At 44.3% G+C, this 12,369-nt stretch overlaps 1 protein-coding gene across 5 annotated transcripts in view; it reads left to right on the forward strand.

Moving 5' to 3' along the window:
- Positions 1-12,369, forward strand: part of LOC147109195 (echinoderm microtubule-associated protein-like 5) — a 236,892-nt gene that overhangs the window by 130,429 nt on the left and 94,094 nt on the right. For all 5 annotated transcript variants that reach the window (XR_015080190.1, XM_086002884.1, XM_086002885.1 and 2 more), the window contains 2 exons: positions 3,791-3,918; positions 7,779-7,920. Coding sequence is in view for 4 of the 5 variants with exons in the window: in XM_086002884.1 (XP_085859010.1) it covers positions 3,791-3,918; positions 7,779-7,920 (270 nt within the window). In the remaining variant the exon portion in view is untranslated. The remainder of the gene's footprint in view (positions 1-3,790; positions 3,919-7,778; positions 7,921-12,369) is intronic.

Raw genomic sequence — 12,369 nt, forward strand, 5'->3', positions numbered from 1 at the left:
GTATAACACATGGAGTAGAACATGGATACAGATGTGATACATAACCTATACACTGCATTGGTTTGAGCCCATCTCAAGTACTGTGTGCATTTCTGTTGCCACATTACAGGAGGAATATCATACCACTGGAAAAGGTGCAGTAAATGGCTACCAGCCTGATACTTAACAGTAGGCAGTTGAACTACAAGGAGCAACTACAGAAGCTGAGAAGACTGAGCAGATTATATTGAGGTGTTCAAGATGGTTAAGGGTATTGAGAAATTGAACCCTAAGAAACTCTTTACCCTGACCCCGAGAAGAGGGAAGGTGAATAGGGAGATCACCATCACAGGATGATAAAGTAGGTTTATCTGATCTGTCCCCACGAAGGTGATTAAGGCTGATCAAAGTAATTTTAAGAGGAAGTTGGACAAGGCATTATGTGAGAAAATCAATTCAGAGATGTAATTTTTAAAAAAAATATTCGTTCATGAGATGTGGGCGTTGTGGGCAAGGCCAGCATTTATTGCCCATTCCTAGCTGCCCTTGAGAAGGTGGTGGTGAGCCGCCTTCTTGAACCGCTGCAGTCCATGTGGTGAAGGTACTCTCGCAGTGCTGTTAGGGAGGGAGTTTCAGGATTTTGACCCAGTGACGATGAAGGAACGGCGATATACTTCCAAGTCAGGATGGTGTGTGACTTGGAGGTGGTGGTGTTCCCATGCGCCTGCTGCCCTTGTCCTTCTAGGTGGTAGAGGTCGTGGGTTTGCAGGGTACTGCCGAAGAAGCCTTGGCGAGTTGCTGCAGTGCATCTTGTAGATGGTACACACTGCAGCCACGGTACGCCGGTGGTGGAGGGAGTGAATGTTTAAGGTGGTGGATGGGGTGCCAATCAAGAGCACTGCTTTGTCTTGGATGGTGTCGAGCTTCTTGAATGTTGTTGGAGCTGCACTCACCCAGGCAAGTGGAGAGTATTCCATCACACTCCTGACTTGTGCCTTGTAGATGGTGGAAAGGCTTTGGGGAGTCAGGAGGTGAGACACTCGCCACAGGATACCCAGCCTCTGACCTGCTCTTATTGCCACAGTATTTATGTGGCTGGTCCAGTTAAGTTTCTGGATAATGGTGACCCCCCAGGATGTTGATGGTGGGGGATTCGGTGATGGTAATGCCATTGAATGTCAAGGGGTGGTGGTTAGATGCTCGCTTGTTGGAGATAGTCATTGCCTGGCACTTGTGTGGCACGAATGTTACCAGCCACTTATCAGCCCAAGCCTAAATGTCGTCCAGGTCTTGCTGCATGCGGGCACGGACTGCTTCATTATCTGAGGAGTTGCGAATCGCACTGAATATTGTGCAGTCATCAGCGAACATCTCCACATCTGACCTTATGATGAAGGGAAGGTCATTGATGGTTGGGCCTAGGATACTGCCCTGAGGAACTCCTGCAGTGATGTCCTGGGGCTGTGATGATTGACCTCCAACCACCACAACCATCTTCCTTTGTGCTAGGTATGACTCTAGCCAATGGAGAGTTTTCCCCCCGATTCCCATTGACTTCAGTTTTACCAGGGCTCCTTGATGCCACACTCGGTCAAATGCTGCCTTGATGTTAAGGGCAGTCACTCGCGCCTCACATCTAGAATTCTGCTCTTTTGACCATGTTTGGACCAAGGCTGTAATGAAGTCTGGAGCCGAGTGGTCCTGGCCGAACCCAAACTGGGCATCAGTGAGCAGGTTATTGGTGAGTAAGTGCTGCTTGATAACACTGTTGATGACACCTTACAATTAATGAATTGCATATTTTATTTTTGAACTCTGGGCTGAGCAGTTGAACTGGAATGGGCTTTTCTAGTGCTATACTTTCTAATGTTGCTACTTAACTAATCACCTATCAGCCTATTCAATCACGTATCTACCAACCTACATCATTAAAAAAAAATTGCTTGTATTATATGATTGAAGTATTATTGTGAACCTCTGAAGTTGTTGATTGTGGTCCATGCTAACTTGTGATACCATGGACCAATCAGATAATTGGCAAAAATTGTAACAGAAACAAGACTTGCTTGTCATGATGTAGTTGCAAGCCTCCTTCCACAGGTGGCTTCCCTCCAATCCTATCTCCTACACTTTGACCTCCTTACCCACTAGCCCCTCTTCCCCGACTAAACTCATCCCAGTTCCTCACTGGCCTTTTTGGCTGCCCTTGACACCTTTGCTACGATTTTCCCTAGTTTTGCCTTTACCTGGGCCCATCGTGGCTCCACTACCAAAATTCAAAAAGAAATCTTGACCACACTGCTCAAGCCTTGCCCCCTGGCCTTGCATCCTCCACTCCTGCCCTGCTCCTCTTCCTTGTCCCACCATTTGCTTGCTGACTTGACCCTGGTCCTGCTGCTTAGGTGCCTCTCCTGGCCTAGCTGCTCATTTTCTTCCTTGCCCTGCCATTCGTTCCCTGACTCATGACTCTTTACACTCTTGATTCCCGCATTCTTCAGCTGTACTGGCTATTTTTTTTCCTACCAGCTGTCTTTCCCCTCCTAGCCCTGATCACCATTTCCCTTGCATAACACTCTCTTAGCTAATACTGCTCATTAAAAAAATTTGACCACCCACTCTATTCCCATCCGAGTCCTTACTCGCCATTTTAATTCCTTTCCTACCTGCTGCCTTGACTGTCGAGGTCTGCTGACTCCTGACATACTAGTCACTTACATTTCTAATGAAGTTCACTCAGACGCTGACTGTCACCAGGTATGACGTCTGTTTAATCTCCTCATACCCATCCATTTTTAGTTCTGTGGTTGGGGATTAACAGAGGGAGATATTCAGGCAAAGAGAGACAAGGGAAGAGATGGCAAGACAAAATGGGACTGGCACAAAGGTGAAAGCTGTGACTCACTGCGAACAATGTTGCATAATATTTAGTATTATTAAAAGTCTTGTGTATAGCATGCACATCTTGTCCAGAAACCTTACTACTTGTTATCACAATTTTGTAGTTAATGCTTTTATGTTGGCATTTATAATTGCAACTGTCCATGTAAATATTTATTATCAGTATTCCTTATGTAAACACTTAAATGCTATGGTGTAGTTGCAGGCCTCCCACCTCTAGTGGTGCTGTTGCCCCCCTCCTGCTCCCAGCCTATTCTCCCAGCTCTCCCACACTTTGGTCTCCTAAGCCTCCAACCCTGTTCCTTGGCCCTGCTGCCCAATCTCTGGCTCACTCTTTCCTACCTTGACTCTGGCTGACATTTTTTTGCTGCTCCTCGAGACCTTCCTGTTGCCCCTAACTTTCCTCTCGACATTCTGACTCTTCCCAGCACCAACAATACTCTTCCACTGCTCCCACAGCCACACTCTCCCACTCCCAACTCTCTTTGGAGTTAATTTTTAGCTAAAGATTAATATTTTTGACAGATGTACCCTAATAATTACCTTCCTAATCAATTCCTGTTTAATCCACATTTTTCTGTTGGACTGCAACTTGTAAAATTGAATAGCCCCTTCACCCTCAACTTCGCCTCTGACTCCAAAATTGTAGGCTGGATTACATATATCCAGTCTTTCCAGATTTATCTTGGTCCATAATAATACGGTGTTATCCATCACAAGTTAACTTGTAGAAAAATTCTATCTCTAAAGGATGGACATTATTGTATTGGTCATTTTTCCCCAGTGGTGCTAAGTAATGCAAATTGCATCACAATAATTACATAACTTGTATTTCTTTATTTAGTCTAGAAATACTGTTGTGGCAGGGTTAAATTAAATCTCTGAATTATTGATTTACCATTTATATTTTTAGGTCTGTTACTAGAAGACAACCCTTCTATTCGTGCCATAACATTAGGCCATGGCCATATACTAGTGGGTACAAAGAATGGAGAGATATTAGAAATCGAAAAAACTGGTCCCATAACCCTACTGGTTCAGGTATCACATCTACACACTGTTATGCAATTTTTGCTAAAATTAATTTAATGGTTGGTTGTTCATCAATTAGCCTGGAGACTATTTTATTCAAGTACACTTATTGATGATGGTCAGTGCTTTTATTTGAAATAAGCAAATCACATGCTATGATTGAATGTTTTAGCAAACCCATCTGAACTGTTTTTTAACTTTGTAAAATCTTGTCGTTGAACTAATACTTAAACTCCCGAACACTTAGCTACCTCTCTTTGCCTCAGTTCTTGCCAACATCAGAAATGACTCCTGTTGCTCAGAGTACTGTCATCTTGCCATCCTCTAAAAATCTTTCACTTTTGTCCTCTCCAAACCAAATTTAGCCCGCCTTTCCTCTCCAAGGTACTTGAACATGTTGCACCCATTTCTGTGCTCATTGCTTTCAAAAAGCACTCCTGAAATCCCAGCATTCATTTACATCACTAGCTTACTTGTGCTTAGTGCCAAATACTACATGAGTAAGTTATCCCTCGCTCCCTATGAGTTGGAGTGCACCTTTAAACCCAGAATATCGTGTCATGTAGCATGGCCAGAGATCAAACAGAAACCCTTTGTTGCTATCTTTCAGTTTACTGGATGTATTGTACTCACAGGAATTTTGCGACTTTGGAAGGCAGTTTGAATAAGCGTTCTATCAGACTGTTTACAACCCACACAACTATCAAAGATACAGGAAGACATTAATAAACTTGCAGAATGGGCATGTAATTGGCAAATGAACTTTAATTAATATAGATAAGTGTGAGGTGGTACATTTTGGTAGGAAGCATAAGAAGGCCACATACTCCTTGGAAAATAAGTGTCTAATAAATGGGGTAGAGGAACAGAGGGATCTGGGTGTACAGATACACAAATCACTAACGCAGATTAATAAGGCCATTTTTTAAAAAGCAAACAAAGCACTGGGGTTCATTTCTAGAGGGATAGAATTGAAAAGCAAAGAAGGTATGTTAAACTTGTATAGAACCTTGGTTAGACCACACCTGGAGCACTGTGAACAGTTCTGGTCTCCATATTATAAAAGGGATATAGAGACACTGGAGAAGGTGTCAAAAAGATTTACTTGGATGATACCAGAACTGAGAGGTTATACCTATCAGGAAAAATTGAACAGGCTGAGGCTCTTTTCTCTAGAAAAGAGAAGTCTGAGGGGTGACCTGCTAGAGGTCATTAAGATTATGAAAGGATTTGATAGGTAGACGTAGATGAGATGTTTCCACTTGCGGGGAGATCAGAACTAGGGGTCATAAATATAAAATAGTCACTAATAAATCCAATAAGGAATTCGGGAGAAACTTCTTTACCCAGAGATGGTTAGAATGTGGAACTCGCTGCCACAAGGTGTAGTTGAGGTGACTAACATAGATGCATTTCAGGGGAAACTAGATAAAGACATGAGGGAGAAAGGAATAGAAGGATATGTTGGTGGGGGTTAGATGAAAGGTGGGAGGAGGCTCATGTGGAGCATAAACATGGACCTTTTGGGCCAAATGGCCTGTTTCTGTGCTGTAGATACTGTGTAAGATTTATTGACAAATAGATAAGTGGACAGTAGAAACGACAAGCAACAGATATGCAGTAATGTGCAGAACTTGGTTATTCTTCTTTGAAATGAAGAAAATAACAAAAAGTAACTTTTCTTGTGCTAAATTTCATAATTAAACTTGAACTGAAACAAATTGGCTCCTGGGTGACCCAGTCATTTTTAGTTGAAAAAAGGGACATATCCCCGACTAATGGGTTGGAAAGAATTGAAGATCAAATAGCAAACTGGCATTGGGAGATGTTTAATATAAATGGACAAGATACAGGTTACATACTTTCTAGAGTAAAGGGAGTACATAAAATACAGGGGTTTCACAGGTAGTTAAGGTTAGAGTAAAAATTATATTTAAAAAAGAGCCATATGATAAGTATAGGGGAAATAATATTAGAGAAGGAAGCGAAGAAATAAAGAAGGTATAGAAACAAAAAGGAGATTAAAACTAAAAGTGTATGAAAGAAGACCGGGCAGTCACCTTAAAGGGAAGCAGCAAAAGTTTTTACAAACACATAAGAAGTAAAAGGATAGTGAAAGAAGGGGTGGGGCCACTTGGCGATGAAGGGGGGCCATCTTTTACTAGAAAGTGAGGAAATAATGGAGTTTCTTTATGTATTTTACATCAGTTTTTGCAGAGGACAGTAAAAGTAGGACTATAGGAGTACCTGTGGAGGATGTGCAAGAGCCACTTCTGGAGATAAATATTCAAAGTACACTAGATTGAAAAAAAGTTAATGGGACTGAAAGTAGAAAGATCACCAGACCCAGACTGTACCCTTTCCAGAATAGTGAAGGAGGTGGGGGGTGAGGGGGGCGCGGTTTATGTTGGTGGGCAGGTGCGTGGGAGATATTTGTGGAAATCGGAATTGTGCCAAAGGACTGCAGAGTGGCTAATGTTTAAAAAAAAAAATGGTGGGTTATGATGTGCCCCAGGGTGATCTCTGCTGTGACATGTAGTCTCATGGCTACGGGTCAAAGGAGGCCAAAGAAATGTCCTGCTGATTAGCAACTATACTTGAACATCACTCTGGGTGGAGTCTTCAACGACCACCACCAAGAGTGGCTTGGTAGTACCACCACTGACTGAGCTGGTCAAGTACTGAAGGACGTAACTGCCAGATTGGGCCTGCATCAAGTGGTGAAGGACCCATCAGGTGGGTGTAACCGACTTGACCTCGCCCTCACCAACCGACTTGTCGCAGAAATGTCTCCGTACTACCAGAAATTACCACTATAGAGTCTTTGCTTAGGCAATATCTCCTCTTCTTGACGGTCACATCAGTTTAAAGTATGTAGTGTAGCAACACCACGATAAGTGGGGAAAACTAAGGACGGGTTTAGCAGCCCGAAACTGGGCATCCACGAGCTGTAAGTAATCAGTAGCAGCAGAAATGTATACCACGACAATCTGCAACCTCACAGCCCAAGGCATTACTCACTCCTTGATCACCATCAAGCCAGAAGACCAATCCTGGTTCAGTAGGAGGGGTGTAGAAGGGTGGAATAGAACCAGGTATACTTTAGAATGAAGCACCAAACTTGTGAAGCTGCAACGCAGCACTATCTGCATGCTAAGCACAGAAAGAGCAGGTTACAGGTAGAGCTAAACGGTTCCACAGCCAGTAAATCAGAGTAAAGCTCTGTAGCCCTGCCACATCCAGTTGAAAATGGCCAATCAGGCAGCTAATGGGAGGAAGAGGCTGCATGAACCTCCCCATCCTCAACTATGGTGGCGCTCCACACATCAGTGCAAAAGACATGGCTGAGGTGTTTGCAAACATTTTTAGCCTAAAGTGCCAAATGAATGATCTCACTCGGCCCTCCAGAGTTCCCCACCATTTAAATGCCTGTATCCAGACAACTCTGTTTACTGGATGTGACATTGGGAAACATCTGAGTGCACTGGGTACAGCGAAGGCAGTGAACTCTTACAGCATCCTGCCTGTGGTGCTTAAGACCTGTGCACCAGATTTAGAGTTTCCTCAGCCAATGACACTGGCATCCGTACTCCTGGACAGGATATAGTTATACAGAAAATACAGATTGCTGTATAGAATTTTAGCCTGGTACTTAAAATTTAGATCTAGGTACCAGTGGCAGTTGTTTAAAATGAAAACTAATCAGGCTGACGAGAGAGATGATATCAGTTATAACATTGTGAAGGTATATTTATTAAACCATAATAAATATCTGATTATTGACCCTTGACTCTTTGGTACTAAATTTTTCATGTGCCCATTTAAGATCAACATTTTAAAGTTTATTATATTGTACATTTGTTTGGCAGGGTCACATGGAGGGTGAAGTATGGGGTTTAGCTATCCATCCCCATTTACCTATCTGTGCTACTGTTAGTGACGACAAAACCCTGCGAATTTGGGATCTCTCCCCAAGCCACTGTATGCTTGCTGTCCGGAAACTAAAAAAGAGTAAGTAAGCCATAACAGTTAAAATGTTTGTGAATGTTAGTATTCAGCATATACTCCAGTTATTGAATACTTTAAACTATGTTGCAATGATCTCCATGCTATAACCAAATGTACCTTCTACCTAGTCTTCCATTGAATGAAGCAATGCCTGTATGTTAGCTAAAATAAAAACAGAAAATGCTGGAGATGCTCAGCAGGTCAGGCAGCATCTGTGAAGAGAGAAACAGAGTTAACGTTTCAGGTCGATGACTTTTCGTCAGAACTGGAAAAAAGCAGGAAATGGAACAGATTTTTAAGCAAGTGTAGGGGCTGGGAAATGGGGGAAGGGATGAAAGAACAAAAGGGAAGGTCTGTGATAGGATAGAAGGCAGGAGAAGTTAAGAGACATTAAGAGATATTCAAGGCAAAAGGAGATGGTAATGAGACAGGTTAAGAAACAAAGGATGGCTCTAGATGAAGTGTAAATTGCGCTGGCAGAATGAAAGACAGCTGCCATGTGGGAGAGAAGAACAGAAGGCACAAACAAAGAGTGTGGATAAAAAATATATATATGATAGGGGCCGAGGTTATGATCTGAAATTATTGAACTCTATGTTGAGTCCAGAAGGCTGTAAAGTGCCTAATCGAAAGATGAGGTGCTGTTCCTCGAACTTACGCTGAGCTTCCGTGGAACAATGCAAGAGGCCGAGGACGGTGAGGTCTGAGTGGGAGTGGAGCGGTGAATTAAAGTGACAGGTGACCGGAAGCTCGGGGTCCCCCTTACGGACTGAACAGAGCTGTTCCGCAAAGCGGTCATCCAATCTGCGTTTGGTATCCCCAACGTAGAGGAGACCACATCGTGAGCAGCGAATAGAGTATACTAAATTGCAAGAAGTACAAGTAAATCACTGTGTGGAGATGCCGGTGTTGGACTGGGGTGGACAAATGTAAGAAGTCACACAACACCAGGTTATAGTCCAACAGTTTTATTTGAAATCACAAGCTTTCAGAGCGCTGCTTCTTCATCAGGTGAAGTGGAGATGCAGAAAGACACAGCTTATATAGTCAGAGAATAATGCCAGATGATTACAGGTAATCTTTCTAACTGCCATTTATCACACCACAAACTGCCAGCTCAAAGTGGAGAGGATCTTCAAGAAGATCGCGCATATCGACACAGACATCAAGTTTCTACAGAGATGCAAGAAAGCAGACAAGTTCCCATGTTCTTTGATGTAATGTTTTCCTGACTAACCTGTTTGGACACCATTCACACCTTTGATTGCTGTGATTATCTCTCTGCCGAGGTGTGATAAATGGCAGTTAGAAAGATTACCTGTAATCATCTGGCATTATTCTCTGACTATATAAGCTGTGTCTTTATGCATCTCTCCACTTCACCTGATGAAGGAGCAGTGCTCCGAAAGCTTGTGATTTCAAATAAAACTGTTGGACTATAACCTGGTGTTGTGTGACTTCTTACACAAGTAAATCACTGTTTCACCTGGAAGGGGTGTTTGGGGCCCTGGACAGTGGGAAGGGGGGAGGTATAAGGGCATGTGTTGCATCTCCTGCGCTTGCACGGGAAGGGGAAGGGGTCATCACCATGATAAGTGGGGAAAAATAAGGACGGATTTAGCAGCCCGAAACTGCTCTCGCCCTGAACTAGATCATTTCATTCACTTTGCTTCCAATTTCCACCCTTCCCTCACCTTCACATGGTCTATCTCCGACTCTTCCCTTCCCTTCCTCGACTTCTCCGTCTCCATCTCTGGGGATAGGTTATTGAAAAACATTCACTACAAGGCCACTGACTCCCACAGCTACCTGGACTACACTTCCTCCCACCCTGCCTCCTGTAAGGACTCTATTCCATTTTCCCAGTTTCTCCGTCTCCGCCGCATCTGCTCTGAAAATGCCACCTTCCATACCAGTGCTTCCGACATGTCTGTCTTTTTCCTCAACCGAGGATTCCCCTCTACAGTGGTTGACACGGCCCTTGACTGTGTCCGTTCTATCTCCCGCACTTCTGCCCTCACCCCTGCCCCTCCCTCCCGGAACCACGATAGAGTTCCCCTTGTCCTCACCTTTCACCCCACCAGCCTCCACATTCAATGAATCATCCTCCGCCATTTCCGCCACCTCCAGCGTGATCCCACCACCAAACGCATCTTCCCCTCACCTCCCCTTTCAGCATTCCATAGGGACTGCTCCCTCCGCGACACCCTAGTCCACTCCTCTATCGCCCCCAACACCGCTTCTCCTTCCCGTGCAAGCGCAGGAGATGCAACACATGCTCTTATACCTCCCCCCTTCCCACTGTCCAGGGCCCCAAACACCCCTTCCAGGTGAAACAGTGATTTACTTGTACTTCTTGCAATTTAGTATACTGTATTCGCTGCTCACGATGTGGTCTCCTCTACATTGGGGAGACCAAACGCAGATTGGATGACCGCTTTGTAGAACACCTCCATTCAGTCCGTAAGGGGCACCCCGAGCTTCCGGTCACCTGTCACTTTAATTCACCACTCCATTCCCACTCAGACCTCACCATCCGCGGCCTCTTGCATTGTTCCACGGAAGCTCAACATAAGCTCGAGGAACAGCACCTCATCTTTCGATTAGGCACTTTACAGCCTTCTGGACTCAACATAGAGTTCAACAATTTCAGATCATAACCTCGGCCCCTATTGTAATGTCCGTGCGTAATTGAGACACGGACTGCAGGAGTTGGTGATAACAGGTGTTTACTGAACAGAGACAAAACTGGAACTACTATGCAAGGTTACTACACAGGCTTATATACGGGGTGGTCACTACTGGTACTGCAGTATACAGGGGCTGCAGAATATAGTTCCTTCTTCAGGTTACATACACTACAATTCCTCCCCTTTTAGCTAAACAGTACATAACATTCGATTAATAATTAAATAACATATTTACAATTACAGTTGCCATATACATTAACTAAAGGTAATCAATTATAAATTCAGTCTTTGAGGAGGCTTCCTGATTCTGTCTGGATAACGCCTCTTTGGGGTATCAGGTTCTTCTGGCAAAGTTGATTCGGGATCGACGTCGTTGTTTGGTTCGTCTGCTTCCAATATCACCGATTCTGAGGTAGATGCAATTGGTACTTCGGTTTCATCACCAGGTGTATAGGATCGCGGTGTAGATTTGACGTTTTCCAGTGACTCTAGAATCTGGTCAGCATGGCGTCTTACAATGCTCTCTCCAACATCCACGGTATACATTAGAGGTCCTTGCCGTGTGCAGATCGTTCCTGGCTGCCATTTCTCTGTGCGGTAGTCCCGGGCCAAAACTGGTTGACCTATCTTGAAACTCCTGGTTGGCCTTTCATTCATATTCTGAAACTGCCTGTTCTCCACATCTCTTCTGATGTTTGGCTTAACCAAATCCAAGTGGCATCTTAGTCTTCGATTGAAGAACATCATGGCTGGAGTTTGGTTGGTAACCGCATGTGTCGCATTCCGGTAGGCAAACAAGAAGTTATCCACCTTGTGTTGTCGGGCTTTGTCTTCATTACACATTGCCTTGATAGCCTTCTTGAATGTTTGAACGAACCTCTCAGCCAATCCATTGGTGGCTGGATGATATGGGGCAGATGTGTAATGCTTAACACCATTGTTCTTTAAGAACCTCCGGAACTCTTCAGACACAAACTGTGGCCCATTGTCGGAGCAAATCTGTTCAGGCAGCCCATTTCTGGCGAATATGGTTCGCAAGACTGATAGTTTTTTCTGTGGTGGTTGAGGACATTTTTATTACCTCTGGCCACTTTGAATGTGCATCCACCGCAATTAAAAACATCGAGTCCATAAATGGACCAGCAAAATCAATGTGCACCCTTTGCCATGGAGATGAGGGCCACTCCCATGGATGTAGAGGGGCTTGTGGTGGGGCGTTTTGGACCTTCTGGCATCCTGTACAGTTCTTGGTCATCTCTTCGATTTCTCTATCAATTCCTGGCCACCACACAAACGCTCTGGCTAAGTTCTTCATTTTTACCCCTCCCAGATGACCCTCATGAAGCTCATTGAGCACTCTATCCTTCAATTTGGGTGGAATTACTACTCTGGATCCACACATCAAGGTTCCTCGGCACACTGACAGCTGTTCTCTTCTCGCCGAGAATGCTGGCAACAGTGGCTCGCCATGTGCTGGCCTCTCTGAACCATCAAGGAATTTATGTGACAGTACCGCTCCAATGCCGTAGGGAGACGCATCACACGCCAGTCTTATCGGTAGTGATGGGTTGTGGTGAGCCAGTACTTCTCTTGAAGTGATCAGGTCTTTACACTTCTGAAAGGCCCGCTTACATTCATCGCTCCATTTCCATGCTACTCCAGTTTGTAGTAGGGCGTTCAGTGGGTGCAGAATTGTGGACAAATTCGGCAAAAACTTATGGTAGTAATTCACCAATCCGAGGAATGACCTCAGTTGCGACAC

Source organism: Somniosus microcephalus, chromosome 12 (genome assembly GCF_052327205.1).
Source record: "Somniosus microcephalus isolate GS21.2 chromosome 12, FLI_Smic_1.0, whole genome shotgun sequence".
Taxonomy (NCBI): Eukaryota; Metazoa; Chordata; class Chondrichthyes; order Squaliformes; family Somniosidae; genus Somniosus; species Somniosus microcephalus.